Genomic DNA, 19,967 nt, shown 5'->3' with positions numbered 1-19,967 from the left:
TCCTCGTTTTCTTGTTAATCACCATTAACTTTCCTCGTTTTCTTGTTAAAACCATTAATTTTCCTCATTTTCTTGATAATCACCATTAAGTTTCCTCGTTTTTATAATTTTTTACTACTATAAGAAGACCCTCACCAGCATGATTCTAAACCATCTTTTGTAATCCTCTTACTGACAACAACAAACCTTAAAAAATGTCTTTGTTGCATACTTCCTTACTGTTCTTGCTGTTTTCATGGTTCTCCCAAACTGGCCTCATTGGTCAAACTGTCCTACCACCGAGTATTCTGATAATGAAGAAGAGCAAGAATAAGAAGAAAAATATATATATATATATATATATATATATATATATATATATATATATATAAGAAGAAGAAGAATATGAAGATGAATGGCTTCGAGACCCATATTGTTATGAAAAAAGTAATGATGGGTCTTCAACTAATGGTGATGACGAGGGTGATGGTGATGGTGATGATGAAGATGAAGATGAAGACGAAGACGAAGACGAAGACGAAGACGAAGACGAAGATGAAGATGATGATGCATATGAAGATGAAGATTAATGTTTTCTTTATGTTATTTAGTTTTAAACTCTATGTGTAAAAGCCCTGTTTTGCTTTTGTTATCCCTTTTAAATAAATTATTATCGTACTACTTTTGCTTAAAAAAAATCAATGCTACTCCATCAAATGGCATTTGTAATTATTTTTTTAAAAAAAAACAAGTTGGAAATTCGATACTATTCACCTGACATATTTGGAACCAAAAAATAAGAAAGAAAATATCCCTTATTGTTACATACCTTAGGTGTTTGCCTCCTTGGTCTTTGACCTGGTATCAAACATACGATACCACATATCCCAGGATTTTCATCACGATCTTGACCTGATATCGACATTTCTGTCAATACTAGGATTTTCATCACGATCTTGACCTGATATCGACATTTCTGCCAATACCATGATTTTCATCATGATCTTGACCTAATATCGACATTTCTGCCAATACAAGGATTTTTTTACCCGAACTCGACATTGCTGTCAAGAACTGAATTTTTTTATCCGAACTCGACATTGCTACCAAGAACTGGATTTTTTTACCCGAACTCGACATTGCTGCCAAAAACTGGATATTTTTACCCGAACTCAATATTACTGCCAAAAACTGGATTTTTTTACCTGAACTCGACATAGCTGCCAAGAACTGGATATTTTGACCCGAAATCGACATTGCTGCCAAGAACTGGATCTTTTGACTTGGTATCGAAATGAGGATCTATAGATCTTCAGGGTCTACAGATCACCGGGATTTTTGTTTGACCTGGTATTGAGATGAGGATCTACAGATCATCAGAAATTTTTTGTTTGACCTGCTATCAACATATAATTCTAGAGATACGAGGATTTGAGATATTTTTATAGATATTGCTTTTGGAAATATCAATCTCTTTATTGAATGCATAACTTTGAAAATACATCATATTATAATATTCTTTATTGATAATATGCTTTCAAATTGCTTACATTTTGAGGCTTTGGTAATATTATACCTTCAGCCGTTTTTAAGTAATAAGCTTCATTGATTCCCACTTTATGAATGATGTAAGGCCTATCCCAGCTTGCTGCTAGTTCGCCATCCCCTTTCTCTTTAGTCGCATGAGTGACCATTTTCAAGACCAAATCACCTTCCTGAAATTGTCTTTCTCTCACTTTCTTGCTGAAAGTTTTTCTGAGCTGCCGATGGTATGTGTCGAGCCTTAACCTTGCCTGATCTCTTGTTTTCTCGAGATTGAAGACTTCTGCTGCGTGCCATTACTTCATTATTTTGACCATTCATTAAAACTTTGGTTCTGGATGTCGATACCACCATTTCTGATGGAGTTACTGCTTCCATGCCATAAGCTAATGTAAAAGGCAATTCACCCGTGGCAGTTCGAGGTGTCGTTATATAAGCCCATAGAATGTTGTTTAGTTCATCCACCCAGAGACCTTTCTTGTCTTCCAGCTTTTTCTTGATATTATCCATAATGGTTTTATTTGTTGCTTCTACTTGCCCATTACCCTGAGCATAATATGGCGCAGATGTGAAATGTTTTACCTTATATGATTCCAAGAAAGCTTTACTTTTCCTCCCTCGAACTGTGGCCCGTTATCAGATATAATGGCATATGGCAACCCGTATCGACATATTACTCTTTCGAAAAGAAAATTTATCACATCTTGCTCTTTTATGTGTTGTAAGGCTATGGCTTCTACCCACTTGGTGAAATAGTCTATAACCGTGAGCATGAGTCGCCTTTTACCTCATCCAGGTGCTAAAGGACCAACAATGTCCATGCCCCATAGCGCAAAAGGCCATGGATTCGATACATAGTGCAACTCCTCAGTTGGAACATATATAGCCTTTCCATGTATTTGGTATTGCATACACTTTTTAGCATAACGAAGACAATCTCTTCCCATCTGAGGCCAAAAATATCCTTGCCTCGTTATTTTATTTGCCAATGACCTTCCAGCTGAGTGGTTTCCACATTCTCCTCCGTGGAGTTCTGCAATGATTAAATGCGCATCCTCAGGTGATATACATTTCAGATGCGGACCTCCAGAATTCTTTCGATATAGCTCATTATCAATCAATGTATCTTTGCACTCCATATTTGATTCTTTTGGCTTCATTTTTGTCCTCAAGCATTTTACCCTCAAATAAGTATGATATATATTGTAGGGGGGATTTCCTGTTACTAACTAAATGACATGTGGGAGGGAAATGACCCAAGACTATAAATGTCCAAAATTAGACGAGAGTCATCGGATCAGTTCTATGAATAAGTAATCTCATGTTTATCACGAGTGTTTCGTAAGCATGTGCCAGACACGTGACTAACCGCCTCTAAGCATACCAGTTCTCCAAGTCGTTAGGAATTGATAAAGGCAGTTCCTGAACATAAGAAAACTGAAGAGGGCGATCTTTAATGATAAGGAAGGAATCAGAATGACATATCTTTAAGAGTTACATTTAGATCTAATCTTCCTATATGCGATGGGATATTATGACCAACAAGGAAACCTACTTCTAATAAGATATGGTCCAGATTCAGACTTCTATAAGGAGATGATTCCAAATAGGAAGGCATAGTCCAAAGATGGAAGGGAACTCATAGGCGGTGAGGTTAACCCTAACCCTAGGACTCTCAAGGCTCTTCCTATATAAACCATAGGAATTCACTCTTAGGAACGATGCAAAATAGGGTTTGATTCTTCTAAGTAAACAAGGAGATACGTAGGCAGCCGCCAGGCGATTCAACCCTGAACACTAAATCATCGCATCCCTTCTCTATCAAGAAAAAGATTCTGAATCACAAGGCACAGAGGAGGATAAGGGGATACTTAGAAAATCCCCTACATCTTTTGGCGCCATTTGTGGGGACGAAAGCAGGCAAACATTTGTTTCGACGACTGATTTAGTTTAAAAACTCTTACCATTGTGATGGCAAGAACTAAGAAAACAAAAGGTGGTGCTACCACCCACAGCATCGCTGTCAGAGAATAAGTGCACGAGATGCCTGAAGAAGGGGAGAATGTCAATCATCATGATGCGAATAATCCCCTTCAAGGACCGGTGACCAGCACTGACGGACCAGTTGCTCCCGGTGCAGGCCTTAGAAATAACACTTAAAAAGAACGTCAAAACAGTGAGAATGATGTTCTTACCAACCCAGAAACTGTTCAGGCGAGCCAAGCAGTACAGGTCTGGAACAGCAAAGAAGCAACCTTGAGCGAGAGTTACAGCTGCTAAGGTATTTGTACCAATCTGACACAAGGAAGGAGCCACTCATCGATCTCGATGATGACGGCCTTCCAGAGGGCGGTCGTGCTAAGAACCCAAGGCGTCGGGATCCAGTTCGTCGTGAATCATCAGAGTCATAATACAGTAATTCAGAGGAGGACTCGGATACAACATCAGAGTCAGAGTCAACTGACCAAGATCGTGATGTCAACCCCCGACACCAAAAAAGAACCCAGAACAAGAGATTTTCTACCAAATAAAGTGCATGGGAGACTGAGAAAAATGACTTGATCCGTCATATGCATCGGATGACAGGCAAAGGAAGAAAAAGGCAAGACTCCCTTGTTCAATCTGCTATAATGTGGGTAGGCAGATCTCCTTGCACGCAAATCTCCTTTCTCATCACGAGTAATGAGAAAGCATTATCCCTGCGGCTACAGACAACCAAAGTTCAGTATCTTCAGTGGCAAGTCATATCAGGTGGATCATGTATTCAGATATCGTACCACCATGGGATAGTATGAGAGGTATGACCACGTCATGTGTCAAGAGTTCAAAGCTTTCCTGTCAGGATCCACACTCCAGTGATACCACGGGTTACCTGAGCAGCAGATCAGGTCCTCAGAAGAGTTGTTTAGGACCTTCATAGATAGGTACTCGTGCAACAAGCACCAACCAAAATGGATTGATGCACTGTTTAACATCAAGAAAAAGGACGGAGAGGCATTGAGGTCCTACATGCAACGGTTTATGGAAATTTCAATCCAGATAGAGTCTTGTGATGAACATACTGCTATAATAGCTTTCAAACAAGGGTTGAATGAAAACACCTTATTCAGATTCCTCTCCAAGAAACCACCCCGTGATTTGGAGGAACTCTTAGACATGGTTGAAACTCATGCAGGGTGGGAGGAGGATGTTCTAAACAAGCGTCAGGAAGCAAAGAAAACTAATTGGACAACTCCTATGGTCCCATGGGAAGGGAACGGGAACTCTTCACCTCAAAAGCCAAAGAGAGACCGTCATCATGGTTGCCAAAGGACTAAATCCCCATCCAAGGGATGAATCCCTAGAGGGCAGTACCAAAATGTAGCCAGCAATGGAGATGGAAAACCACAAAAGAAGTCATGGATGGAAAGAGCTGAAGAAGTTTTTCCTTCGATGGACAAAACTTCGCCCTTCTGAACAAAATGCCAGATGAGGTCCTAGACTCAATCAAGAACCAAAGCTACCTCAAATGGCCAGCTCCACTCAAGCCAGGCTCCCTGGGTACCAGAGACCAGAGGACCTACTACAAGTTCCACAAGAGTAAGGGTCACAGTACTAGGGCCTGTAGGACCCTGAAAAATGAACTATAGGATCTGATTGAAAGGGGGTATTTGAAGTTCAGAAGTACACGAAAGCGGCGAACACAAGACAACCTGAAGAGATCGACGACGTCGATTCGGGATCCCCAATCTTGGACCACTCAATGGTCGGGTCTAGATAAACATGGTTTCAGGAAATGCAAGCAAGCGGAGTAGGCAGGTCAATAAAATGGTATGCAGTACCAAATGCGCATCGCCAAGCAAATGAGGATCATAAACAACGAATTGACTACAGATTGTGCTCAAGTCAATGCATTACCCCACAAAGATCCACTCATCCTTTTCACTGAGGTCGACTGTCACACCATCCAGAGTCCACATGAAGATGTACTGGTGTTTACACTTCCTTTTAGAGATTACGTTTGTATCGCATATTGGTTAATCTATAAAGTTTAGCATATATGTTATACTATGACGCATTCAAAAAACTGCAGATTCCTGACTCTGAGATGGTCACCACCAACTCCAACCTATATGGATTCAGTGGAGACAAAGCTCTAACAATTGGGGAGGTCCAGTTACCCGTAACTACTGGTCCGATAACCTTTATCATAAATTTTGTTATGGTAAAAGCTAACACACCCTATCATATGATCTTGGGCAGGACCTGGCTGCACAGACTCCGCGTTGTTCCCAGCACCTATCACCAATGTCTAAAATTCCCACATGATGGGAAAATTGAGACAATCAGAGGAGATCAGGTGGCTGCCAAAACATGCTACGCTCTGGTGACAAAGCAGTCCCCACTCCCTTTTGAACAAATAGAGGTGGGGCAACCCACCAAATAGCAATTAAAGTTTGATCCCCCTCTCTCAGACCTCATTCTAAGAGAGAGAGAGGATCCCCCCTCACTGGAGCTGTTAGAGGAAGTGGAAATTGTGGGAGGAAGCTCGCCCAAAACCACTTTTATCGGTACCTTATTGAGTTCTAAAGAGCGTCAGGCTCTAATACACTTCCTCCGGGAACACAAAGACGTGTTTGCTTGGTCATTCGAATAAATACCAGGAATTGACCCCCATGTGGCATGCCACCGGCTCAATGTCTGCAGTGATGCAGTAGTAGTCAAACAGAAACCGAGAAAAATAGGTGCTGACAGATCCAAAGCAGTAAAAGCCGAAGTTGAAAAGCTAAAGGCAACTAATTTTGTCAGGAAAATCAATTTCCCCACCTGGATTTCTAACATTGTCTATTTAGTAGGTTTTCACAAGGAATGTGTCAAGACACAAATCACTTTGATTTTTCCACTCAAGTTTCGCTCACTACTCCAATGTGTAGTGGCCACGCGCTTCCTCACAATCTCAATGACATCCTAAGGAGCCAAGGTTGACCAAACACAACTACCACTTACTATCACACCATCATATTCCTAATTGAGCTAGAGGTCTTTATTAGGTATTATGGGGCTTAGGTAATGGTTGAAGAATGAAGGAAATGGATATTCAAATAACAAGTCTGAGAAAATAGGGTCTTCAAATCACATTACTAGAGAAAACTTTTGTTCTTACTTTGCTTCTAAACTTATTTCCATACTTAGCCCTTTATTGGCTTTTGACTCCTCACTACAAGAAAAGAGGCTTTATATCACTGTTAAAAATAGTGACAAAAAGTCTTTTGTCATTGTTTTTTTTTTTTTACAAAACCGTGACGGAGTGAGAGTCATTTATTTTTTTCCCAAAACCGTCACAAATATTTGTTCCAGACTAGCCTCTCTCTACCATAAAAAACGGTAACAACTACTCAAAAATCGTCACAACAAATCATATCATTTGTGACGGTTTTAAATAAATGGTAATGCATTCATCCTTTTTAACAGTCATAAAACCATAAAAAAATAGTAACAACTGCTCAAAAACTGTCACAACAAATCATATCATTTGTGACGGTTTTAAATAAATTGTTATGCATTCATCCTTTTGAACAGTCATAAAAAAATATCATTAGTCATGACGGTTTGAGTAAAACCGTGATATGTATATTTTTTTATATTAAAAAAAAATATATATATATATATATATATATATATATATATATATATATATGAAAACTCACAAAATTGGAGACCTGCAATAAACTACACACCTGAATTAACTACATACCTAAATATGATCTATTAAATTTCAAGTAACACTCATATATATTGCTAATTTCATTGAAACATTCCAATCCCCTTGGATAACCAATATATATTTGTACTTAATCGTAAAACGTAATGAAGTAAATAACACATTTCCCATCTAATTCATATAAATATAATCAGCCTAATCCAAATCCAAATCCAAATGAAAAAATAACATAATCTCGTCAAAGTCGATCACCCACATATGAACAAATTGGACAAATCCACAGCGCTTTCCCTACTGATAGCATTCATTCCTCCAAGGGAACCCCAAAATCCTATATCACATCTTTTAACACACTAGCCCACTTGAATCCTGCAATTAAAAAGAGGTGGTGACACTCAATATAACTTGATATAAAATAGCTAGTAAATGCACCGATATACAAAGTAACCAAGTAATCTAGGCATGCACTAATTATATATAAGATATTTCTTAAAGATTTAAAGTAAATCATTAGTAGGTATGATAGTTGAATGCAAAATAGTTAACTCAAGATCATAAATACCTATGTGAATAAGCAGAATTGCAACTGTTAATATATCTAAGGGTTAAGTCAACCAAAACTATTTGAAACAAGCTATAAGTCATTATAAGCATCTTATAAGAAACCCTGATAACGCAAACAAACAATCTGTCCATTGTTAAGTTAAACCAAGATAGACTTAGGTCCAATACCCATTAATTGTTCTTGGGGAACACATGTACAACTCAAACCCTTTGTAAATAACTCAAACACTTATAACCAAGTACAAAACACCTATATATAAATAAATAAACATACTGCCAATGCTTTAGCCTACCCCCAAGGAGATGAAAAAAAATGTATATGTACACTTTAATCAATTTTAAGTGCCTAAGAGTCGAAAAATAAACTACGAAAATTCATTATCAGTGTAAGTATATGAAAGATAAAAATTTCAGTTTGAACAGTCTAACCTGTTAGTTTTGTAGCTTTTAGCACAGACATCGACAAGTAATGAAACTTGGTTCGCTTGAATGTAGACTCGACGGGGTAACATTTTCGTGTAGGTAGCGGAATCCCAGCTTGAACACGACTCAAACTTTCTACCCTGCGCACACTGCTAAACACAACTACTATCACTTTTGCTAGTAACATTACCAAATATCAGCCTTTCAAATAGAGACTAATAGCATCAACTTGGTGATGAGGTCCACTGAAATATAAGAAACATTCTATAGTAGAATCATCATATAAACATGGGAACAAAAGAAAATAATCATCATATAGCCAAGTGTAGTAGCATAAACAAAAGAATTATTGGAAAAAAAAAATACCTAGTAATTAAGAAGCTCCTGAAACTACAAGCAACAGAAGTAGATTCCTTTTTTACAAAGTGATGATCCTTCTTTACAAAGTTTCATAAATAACTACCGATTACTGCATGTGGAAATTATGATCATCTTATTCGAGAAAAACAAATAATTCATTTGCAATCTTACAGGGATGGAATCCAAATGAGATAGCCGCTTTCCCAGCTTGCCACTCTCTCCAAAATTTTCTTCCACCAAGATGCTCGCTATAGTTTTATCGTCTTCTGTATCTTGTAGGCTGCTATTAAAACTAGAGGAAGACTTTCACACGCATAATACTACTGCTCTCCGTCATTTTTCCTTCTGAGAGATCAACTGCCTTGTATCACCATGAAGGTAGAAAAGTCAAGCACAGCAAAGAAATCAATATAAACCTACCAAACAAAACTAATGCAGAAAACAGTCTTCAAGCAATAGTACAAAACCATATCAAATGCACACACAAACCAAAATCCACTGAAACAATTATCCAAGTTTCTAGCTAAGTGTCTATAACATCCACACAAACAAAAAAAACGTTGAGTAATAAGTAAACAGTCCTCCAAGTTTCTAATTCAGAAAGAACATCCCGCTCCCCACTCCCCCTCATAGCCACCCACTATTTTCTTCTCCTAATTCAGCAGACATTGAAAAGCTACACCAAAGCCTAAATGCATTACTAAACAAGCACAATGCAGTAGATCCTACATACATAAAACTGGAGGTTACATTTCCACATAATCTCAACAAGAACCCACCCAAACTTCACAACAATCACTAAACAGCCAAGATCCAACAGAAGTCATAACTAACTTTTATCAGTACCCAATTCAATATTTTTCACTATATCACAAAAGGGGTAGTACAAACACTTGTACTTATGCGCACTCCAGGCCCTACTTGTTAACTTTTTTTATAGTTTAAACTCACTTAATTTGTTAATATTGAAAAACTAGTCATGAAAAAGTATACCTTGTCATTCGGCCTCACCATGAGGTTTAAGCATCAGTTAATATGTGCCTGAACAATTCTGCACTCTTTGTCTACTTCCAGCAGCACAAGGTTTCCAATCACTACGAAAGTAATCCAAAACAAGAAATTAGAAACCCAATACACCTATCCATTGTTGTCCATCAAAACTCCCAAGCTTAATTTAAATCAATAACAAAGTGGAGATTTGAGATTTAGTGGCGGAAAAGCAACGACTGTGAAATAAAAATGGCTGCTACTTACTTGTCCCTTGCACATCCACTCTACAGGGCAGCCAAACATGGATTCACTCAATCCACCCAACTCGATTCGATCCGGCATTCGGCCTCACATCAAAGCCTTCTTTCATGCCCACATCTAAATCATTATATAGGGATGAGCAAGTTGATTAAGCCATAGCTCTTGAACTTGCCACCTACGCTTAACTCTCTGGCCTTGGCTTCGTGGGTGGGGACTAACGGTCTCTGGTGCATGCGCTAACTCCCCCAAGTGAGAAGCTCTTCACATTATGCCTATAATAGTATGATTCTAGAATCTAGACCATTTAAGATAGTGCAAGTACATAGTAGAAAGAAGCAATTCACACATAAAAAGAAAGGAAACTTACTTTCTCAATGTTCTCCCTGATGGCATACTTGCAAGCTCGCTGGCATATCTTTGTGATATCGGCTCCACTAAAGCCTTTAGTATACTTTGCAAGGGCATTCAAATCCACATCCTTAGAAACAGGGGACTTCCTGACGCAGGCCTTGAAGATGGAAAGACGAGAGGCCTCATTTGGCAAAGGGATGTAGATCGACTGATCAAGACGGCCAGGTCTGAGCAATATAGAATCAATTATATCAAGCCTGTTGGTAGCACTAATAATAAACACAGTTTTCTTTGCAGACATTCCGTCCATTTCAGTCAGAAGTTGGTTCAAAACTCTATCAGCAGCACCTCCCGCATCTCCAACACTATCCCTCTCTGCCAGATAATAGAAATTTACACATTAGCTGAGTACAAGTGAAATACAAAAACATTCAGTGGTTTGCCATACAAGAATTTAAAACACTTTGAATTTCGAAGTATAAACGATAAATTTTTACCAAATTCTTACTTGACGAGAATGATGAAAATCGAAAAACAAAGCAACACGATCTTGTGAAGCACGAAACGAGAAGATTACAACCTGATGAAACACTAATCTCATAACGTATAGCATCTTTTTCCTAAAAATTGCTCAAACTAAAAAGAAGGATGGAAAGATAAAGTAGTACCAACTCACTTTAAGGTGTGCGTTTAAGATCGTTCTCAACTTGATCCGCTGCGTCAATATTTTTACCTTTTTTCTTTGCCAGTTCTTGTTCAACATACTTTAACCTGTCGAATATAAGGACTCAATCAGCCTATGATCTCAGCAACACGTGCATATGTCAAATTAAGAAATTCTAAATTTCTAAGAGTAAAGAAGCATGTATGGGAGGGAAACGGTTCTCTAATCCGTTAGGGAGGGTTATTCATCGGTTGAGGTGATTTAATAATTGGTGGTGGAGGCGAGAAGAAAGGGCGGTTCAGTGGGGGAGAGAGTGCGACATTGAGTAGTAGTAGCCTAGGGTTTATTTTTGTTCTTTTTTTTCTTTTTCTTTTCTTTTAATGGGCGAGAGATAACCTGAAATTTTGAGCGGGTTGGAAAACTTTTCGAAACAAAAATTGTTAGTGAAATTACAAATTCACAACATTTTATGACACAACAAAACAAAAGTTTTCAAATCCAAAGTTAGCGGGAGACAGAGGGAGGTGAGAGTGAACGTGGCTGTGTCATGGCTGTATCATGTTTCGAATTAATTGTTTTTTAGTAGATTTGTGGGCGCATTGGACCAAAAACTAGTTGGGTCAAATATTGGGACAAACGGTCGCTTAAGGTCGGATAATATGTAATTATTTTAGTAAAATAGTCATAAATAGTTATCTACACATATACACCTTCTTTTAAAAAAAAACCATTTGTGACTGTTCTAAAATCGCATGTCACCAAAAACTTTTTAAAACAGTCACAAAAACCTTTTTTTGTCATTTGTGACCATTATGAACAGAACAGTCACAAATAACATTTTAAAACAGTCACAAAAAGCCTTTTTTCTACTAGTGCCTTTTGATTTTGATTTTGGAGTTCTAACTTTTACTTTATATTATTATTATTATTTCTTTTCTTTTAAAAACTTTCTTTTCTTCTTATGAAGCAACTAACTAATTTTGGTTTTGTGAAGGTCTTTCTCTTCTCTTTTCTTTACTTCATACTATTTGTCAAACATATCAAGATGAGTAGGCTATTTTTATTTTGCTTTACTTCATTACTTCTTTTACTTTGCTTCTAAACAATCTACATGTTATGGTTGGGGTGTATGGAGCTACCAAGTTAGATTGCAGACGATGGCCGGGCCAAACCATAACACGTAGATTGCGTACAAGAAAATTGGTCGGTCGCATGGTGTCAACCCTAACCCAATCCATAAATCGGCTAGGGAAATATGGGAAGTAAAACCTCATAATGCGACAAACAGTGACGGGCATAAGAAGAAACCTATGCCAAAGGCTCTGAGCACGTGCAAGACGAAACACTATGGTTTGGGGTAAGTCAAAATGCAAACGTCCCTCAGCTAAAGCAGGGAAAATGCTACAGAAGGCGTTATCCGCATAAGAAAAACGACATTCCCCTCAAACATTTAACATAAGGAAGAACATAGCAGTTCCCACATTAAGCGACATGCTACCAAGAGCGATGTTATCTTTCCCTTGAACTTCAATACAAAAAATACCCACACCGTATGTCTCATGAAAATTCTCCCAGTGGTAGAAATTGAACCAGTTATCGGAAACATAACCCAATGTGCCAGGGGTGGAAGGGCAAGGAATTCCTAAGGCATAAGCCAACAAATACTTACTCAGGTAGTTGGTTTGATTATCTATAGTGACCTCAAAAGCTTGTTCCTCATTTGTGCAAGAGAAAAAATGGGAGTGGTCATAAAAAAAAATGAAACGAGGTTGGGTGAATAAGTTTGATCATAATGTACTAGGAGTGAATGCCAACTTTGTTGAATAATCAGATCATGGAAGAAAAAACCATAAGAATCATTGTTGAACAAATCTTCAAAAGATTGTTCATAAGTAACTTAGTGTTTTGCCCGGTTGCCATGACAACTCTACGAGTAATCCCTAAATAGTTTTTTGAAGAGTTGTTCGATAGCGACACTTATGGTTTTTTCTTCCGCGATATGTTTTTTCAACATGGATAGCACTCACTCCTGGTACGTGCTGACCAAACTTATTCCCCCAACCTCGTTTCTTATTTTTATGACCACTCCCGTTTTTTCTTTCACACAAACAGGGAACAAGTTTTCGAGGTCACGATAAATAATGAACCTATCGACCTGAGTAAGTATTTGTTGGTGTACGCCTTAGGAATTCCTATCCCTTCCACCCCTGGCACATGGGGTTATGTTTCCGATAATTTGTTAAATTTCTACTATTGGGAACATTTTCATGAGACCTATGGTGCGGGTATTTTTCGTATTGAAGATCAAGGGCAATATAACGTCACTCTTGGTAGCATGTCCCTTAACATGGGCACTGCTATGTTCTTCCTTATGTTAAATGTCTTAGGGGAATGGCGTTTCTCTTCTGCGGATAACGCCTCCTATAGCGTCTTTCTTGCTTTAGCTAAAGGACGTATGCATTTTGACTTACCCCAAACCATAGTGTCTAGTCTTGCATGTGCTCAAAGCCTTAGGCATAGGTTTCTTCTTATGCCCGTCATGGTTTGTTGCATTATGAACTTTTACTTCCCAGATTTCTCTAGCCAATTCACGGATTGGTTAGGGTTGACACTATGCGACCAACCAATTTCCTTGTACGCTCTCTACATATTATGGTCTGGCCCAACCATCATTTGCAACCTCACTTAGTTGCCCCATACACCCCAACAGACCAAGTAGTGCTCAATCGCTTGGATATGGTCAATGACACATGGTGTAAGGCCTGCCAGGTTATTATGAATTGCCAAGATGCAAAGGAACCTCACTTCTCACAGGATGAGACACGAGGGGAGGACAATGCCTAAACTACGTGGATGTCCAGTATTTTTACTTCCTGTTAGAGTCCACTTATGTCCCAAATGATTTTTGTTTTATTGTTATCCCCATAACGAGTGGAACTCATATAGGAGTTGCGTCTGTTTTTATATTCTCTATATTAGTATAGTTTCACTTTGTTTTTGCAGGTGCTCTAAATTTTCATACACATTTCCATGGTACTCTCTATCTTTACTTCCTTTTATATACTTTGAAAACAAAGCATGTTTTTGTTTGAGGGTGGTATAGAAACACGTTACATTTTAGGCACATATTATGCTATATAACATGCACTTTGCTTTCTATATATAAAGAAAGAAATATATATATGGGGAGGGATAGAGCCACTCCCGTTATAGCCACTCCCGAGCCACTCCATCGACTTACAAATTGAATTAAGACCTAATTGTTTGTGAATATGATGTTCTCGCAATAGATAGCATGCCTACTAAATTTCATCCTATTTGGATGTGTCTAACCTTGGGAAAACTAGTGTTCAATTTTGAACATTTATCTAATGGTCCAGAATTTTCCGATTTCATAATAACATTTGATTAGGTTAGACATATTTGAATGAGCCGAAATTGGTGGGCATGTTATTCTTGGTTTAGTTTTCTTTTCTGTGATGATATTAGTCTAGAAATCTCACGTAGTATTTGAATTAGAGTAGTTTTTATAAACTTAGGTTAGTATGTAGGTAATAGTCATTACATCTTTTCATAAACGTCTTGCATGAGCATCTATGATTGTACTTTGCAGTATTTTTCTGAGACCTAGGTTAGACTACTTAATTTACAAATCCAATGAGAATCTAGCCACAAGCCTCATATGAGTGAAATATCTGAGTGATAACACAAGGGAAAATCAAATCCGAGTAGAGAAATAACACGTCCACTTGCTTGATCACCACACCATATCCTAAGCGAGAATGTAGGCACCTTTTGGATCGATATAGCCAGAAATTCCACCTTTATGAAATTTATTCGCTAGCCGCCCCACTGAGCCTTCCTTTAGCCTTTTCACTAACCATAAATCCCTTACCCATTATAAAAACAAAAAAATAAAATAAAACTAGCCTACCCATCTTGATATGTCTGAGAAATAAGATGAAGTGAAGAAAAGAGAAGAGAAAGACTTGTGTTAAACCAAAATTAGAGTTGCATCAAAGGAAGAAAAGAAAGTTTCTAAAAGAAAAGATAAAATAATATAAAATAAAATTTAGAACTCCAAAATCAAAATCAAAATGAGTGTAAAGCCAATAAAGGGCTAAGTATGGAAAAAAGTTTATAAACAAAGATTGCTCTTGACGCTGTTTAGGAAGATTCCAGCTTAGGAGAAAAAGTGTTGAAAAGTCAAGGTCAAAGTCAACGGTCAACAGTTAGGGACTCAAAACCAAAAGATGGATGATCATGTCCTTAACCCACAAGACCAAATATTATGTCATTAACTCAAAAGTTGGCATCATTAACAAGCTTGTTCAAGAAGATACCAAAACCTTAATGAGGTGTCTTATTTCTAAAGGATGAGGGCAAGGTTGTAATATGTAATTGGTATAATATATAAATCAAAGTGAGAGGAGAGAGAACCTTACCCTAGAATTAATCTTTAGTCATTAGGAGTAGTTTCAAATGTTTTAAATATATAGTTTAATTTGTATTTAATTCTTGTTTTCCATTTTTCATGTTCTTCAAGTTTGTGTTATTGAATCAAGTTATTACCTTTCAAGCTTCAATCTTTTTTTCCATTCTTACACCATTCAATCATTTTCCTAATCATTTCATTTACAACCCAACTCTAGTTTGAATCATGTTTTATTGAATTAATCATCAACCAAGTGTTTTCCACATTTTAATCATTTAGAACAACCATTAGAGATTAGAAAAGAGTTATAAAGTTAGGATTTCCATCATCAATCCATTCCTCCTATTCATAGATTTAAGATGAACAACACACCCAATACAACACCACTTTACACTTCTTCAAATGGCGCCGCCGTCATGGATCTAGAACAAGGAAGAAGATTAAGCAAATCACCACTCTCAAACTCTTCTTCTCAATCTAATTTCCAATTTTTAAGTTTTTTTTTCATTTATTTTCGTAACTGATGTTTCGTTTTCTTATATTTCCAGTAAACTTCTAAGCAAACGGAGCCCGAGAATAGCACGAGACGGTTCACCGGAAGCTGCTAGAGAAAAATGAGCAAACACGGTGCTGATCGACCCGCGTCGTGTATGGCAAACCCACACCCGTGCCTTAGCCGCGTCCGCCCGCATCCTAGCCGCGCCCGCACGTGTCAGACCCGCGCCGCACCTCAATTTTCTCCAACGAAGATTAGTTAGCTCAGAATCTTCGTATGTAAGTTAGTTTTAATTTCCCCTAGTTATTTTAATTCAACTATTATTAGATAAAAAGTAGATAGATTTGCAAAGTTTTGAGTTTTCAAAACCAAAAAAATCAATAAAAAAAAATTATAAATAATAAAAAAAATTATTAATTAATTAATAATCCATCAGTAAGTTTAAACATTAAATTTAGTTTAGTAGCATGTTTAGGTTTTATTTTCTATTAATTGTTGTTTATGCATGTTAGATTAAGATAATACGATATAGTGAAATTAATTAGGATAAAAACAAAATAATTTAAGTTTTGAAAGTATAGTCTTTTGGTTTAAGTTTAGGGGACAAAACTGAAAATGACAAAATTCCGAAATAACGAACCAAAAAACCCACCCTTATTTCAAAAACACTCTCAAGGACAATAGTTGACTTTTGTCTGAAAAAAACAATAATACCCTAGTATGCATTGGTGTCGACGCATACCACCTTAGGTAGGCACAGACGTTAGTGCATACCAAGCATCACAAAGAAAATGGTATGCATAAGTGTCAGTGCATACCACCTCTTGGTATGCGAAGTATGCACAAACGTCAGTGCATACAAAACATAGTAGGGTAAAATTGGAAAGAGTAAAAAATAAAAAAGTTAAGTTTGTCCTTATTAATAATTAAAATGTGAAATCTGGTTTTTCTAGTAGTTATAAGCCAAAAAATGTCCTTATCAATGGTTTCAAAACCCAGTTGTCCTAGGCCTAAAGTGAGACTTCTAGACTAATATCATCACAGAAAAGGAAACTAAACCAATATTCCTACGTGCATAGTATAAATAAATTGTTTTTTTTTACTACTAGAAAACAAAGTGCAAATTCTACATATGTATCATATTATGTGCCTAAAATTCAGTGTGTTTCTATGTCACCCCCAAACAAAAATATGTTTTGTCCTCAAAGTATAGAAATAAATAAGGATAGAAAGTATTATGGAAACACATAAGAATTTTAGAGCACCTGCAAAACAAATTAAAAACATATTAATATAGGGAATAGAAAAACATACGCAACTCCTATATGAGTTCCACCCGTTATGGGGATAACAAGAAGATAAATATCGCTTGGGACATAAACGGACACTAACAGAAAATAAACTTACTGTATATCCAACAATTAGGCATTGTCCTCCCCTCGTATCTCATCTTGTGAGAAGTGAGGTTCCTTTGCGTCCTGCCAAGCCATGATAATCTGGCATGCCTTACGCCATTATCATCTACCATCTCTAACCTATTAAGCACTACTTGGTCTGATGGAATGTATGGGGCAACCAAATGAGGTTGTAGACGATGCCCTGGCCAAACCATAATACGTAGATAGCGTACAATGCAATTGGTGGGTTGCATAGTGTCAACCCCAATCCAATCCATGAAGCGGCTAGAGAAATCAGGGAAGTAAAATAGCATAACGCAACAAACCATGATGGGCATAAGAAGAAATTTATGCCTCAAACTATGAGCTCGTATTAGACTAGACACTATGGTCTGGGGAAGGTCATAAAGCATACATCCCTCAGCTAAAGCAAGGAAGACATTACAAGAGGCATTATCCACAAAAGAAATTTTTCATTCCCTTAAAATATTAAGCATAATGAAGAACATAGTTGTGCCTAAGTTAAGGGACAGGCTGACAAGGGCTACGTTATTTTCCTCTATACGAAAAATTCCCACCTCATAGGTCTCATGAAAATATTCATAATTGTAGATATATAAATTATCTGACATATAGCCCCATGTGTCTTGGGCAACAAGCATAGAAAATCCTAAAAGCATATGCTAACAAATATTTGCTTAAGTCTATTGATTCATTATTTATTGTGACCAAGAACGCTTGTTCCCCGTCTGGTCGATAGAAAAACCGACAGTTATCATAGAAATAAGCAACAAGTTTAGGTGAATAAGATTCGTCAGCAGTTACTAGTAGTGGCTCCCATCCTTGTTGCACAATCATGTCTCGAAATAAGAAACCATACATATCACTCTCGAACAATTCTTCAAAAGATTGTTCAGGTATGATTCGTGGAGCTCCCATAGGAACTAGACACAATACTGAACTCCTGGAATTGGCCGCAGAAAACCCAAGAAAAGAAAATTGATAGTATGAGAAATGCAAAGGGTGTGCGCGCTATAATAAACCTATGTGAGAGGGCGGACGCGTTGTCTCTTGAAAATCAACGACAGAAGAATACGAGGGGTGCACACTATAAAAGAGTACAATATGGGGGTGTGCGCCCTTGGAGTAAGACCTGTGAGATGAAAGTTTATGGTGCAGAGTAATACATAGCTAGGCATGTATTTATATAAAGTAGGTTACTTAATCTAAGTTCTGCAAGGTTTCCAAATTGTAAAAGGATTTGATGTATTTAGAAAAGGTTTCTAAATCTCAAAACAAAAACAGATGTGAAGCAAGAGTCCAAAAGCAAACCGGATATGTTTCAAGTTAGAATAGGAATAGCAACCGCAATATCGCAAAACCTTGAGGGCTGCATGAAATCAAGGATAGCTAAATCCGGCTAAACCCTTTCAGCATTGATTCAAAGGACCCGCATCAAATTGAAGTGCTCTAAAATATGTGGATACGGATAAATTTTTGTGCTAACTGAATATATATCACCCCCAAACTTTCACCCCACAGGTCTTACTCCAAGGGAGCAAGCCCCCATATTGTACTCTTTTAGAGCATGCACACCCCATATTCTTCTATCACTGCTTTTAAAGAGACAACGCGCCTGCCCCTCACATAGGTTTATTAGAGCGTGCATGCCCTTTGCGTTTCTCATACTATTAGTTCTTTTGTCTTAGGTTTTCTGCGGTCAATTCCAGGAGTTCAGTACTGTGCCTGGTTGCTATGGGAACTCCACAAATCATACCTGAACAGTCCTTTGAAGAATTGTTCGAGAGTGATACGTATGGTTTCTTATCTCGAGACATGATTGTGCAGCAAGGATGGGAGCCTCTTCTGGTAAGTGTTGATGAATCTTATTCACCTAAACTTGTTGCTTATTTCTATGATAACTGTCGATTTTTCTTTTGACCAGACGGGGAACAAGCATTCTTGGTCACAATAAATAATGAATCAATAGACTTAAGCAAATATTTGTTAGCACATGTTTTAGGACTTTCTATGCCTGCTGCCCAAGACACATGGGGCTATATGTCAGATAATTTATATATCTACAATTATGAATATTTTCATGAGGCCTATGGGGCGAGAATTTTTCGTATAGACGACCAAGGGCAATATAACGTAGCCCTTGGCAGCCTATCTCTTAACCTAGGCACTACTATGTTCTTCATTATGCTTAATATTTTAAGGGAATGACATTTTTTTTTTTTGAAAGGCAAGCAGGGTTTTTGAGAGGTCCATTACCCCTATTTTATTAAAATTAAAACTAGCTTGGTTACATAGCTTATACTCTTCCATATCTTTTGCCTGTGGCATCATCGAATACAATTTTCCTTACATCTTCGGAAAATGAACTAGGGGTAATTACTACATAACTTGCTGTCGGGATATTACTCGCCAATATATCGGCTAATTTGTTGGCTTCCCGAAATACATGTTTGAGTGTGAAACTCTCAAGTTGGGCTTCCAATCGGTGGATTTCACCCATAAGGTAATGGGCTCGCCTTGGGTAATGGGCCTGATCCCTCATATAAGTTGTTACTGTTGTTGAGTCCGTCTAGGCTCTAACATTTAAACATCTTCTCTCCACCGCCAGCTAAAGTCCTCTCGCTAACAACTCAATGAGGTCGATCATCTGATATTCTGATTTCCCCTATGCAGCTGCTACAACAACTCCTTCTCTATCTCTTATCACAGCCGCCCACCCCCCTTGTTCTCCCTGGAGTGTTCCATCAGTATTGAAGCAGTACGATCCCATATTTGGCTTCTCC

The 19,967-nt window shown here is 37.7% G+C and overlaps 1 protein-coding gene and 2 long non-coding RNA genes across 3 annotated transcripts; all 3 read right to left on the bottom strand.

Annotated features, from left to right (window-relative positions):
• Nucleotides 1-2,309: 2,309 nt before the first annotated feature.
• Nucleotides 2,310-2,681, bottom strand: LOC147515615 (uncharacterized). The gene has a single exon (XM_086592978.1). The coding sequence runs from the start codon at nucleotides 2,679-2,681 to the stop codon at nucleotides 2,310-2,312; it is 372 nt and encodes a 123-aa protein (XP_086449104.1).
• A 4,593-nt stretch (nucleotides 2,682-7,274) lies between these two features.
• LOC147515614 (uncharacterized) lies at nucleotides 7,275-8,581 on the bottom strand. The gene is made up of 2 exons (XR_015213474.1): nucleotides 8,216-8,581; nucleotides 7,275-7,591 (listed from the first exon to the last, which is right to left on the bottom strand). It is a non-coding gene; the product is annotated as an uncharacterized LOC147515614 (long non-coding RNA).
• Nucleotides 8,582-9,556: 975 nt separating this feature from the next.
• LOC147515613 (uncharacterized) lies at nucleotides 9,557-10,537 on the bottom strand. The gene is made up of 3 exons (XR_015213473.1): nucleotides 10,188-10,537; nucleotides 9,824-10,108; nucleotides 9,557-9,663 (listed from the first exon to the last, which is right to left on the bottom strand). It is a non-coding gene; the product is annotated as an uncharacterized LOC147515613 (long non-coding RNA).
• Nucleotides 10,538-19,967: the final 9,430 nt, after the last annotated feature.

The sequence above is a fragment of the Coptis chinensis genome, chromosome 2 (genome assembly GCF_015680905.1).
Source record: "Coptis chinensis isolate HL-2020 chromosome 2, ASM1568090v1, whole genome shotgun sequence".
Taxonomy (NCBI): domain Eukaryota; kingdom Viridiplantae; phylum Streptophyta; class Magnoliopsida; order Ranunculales; family Ranunculaceae; genus Coptis; species Coptis chinensis.
The sequence above is the reverse complement of the archived record's forward strand: the minus strand, read 5'-3'. Positions and strand labels throughout refer to the sequence as shown.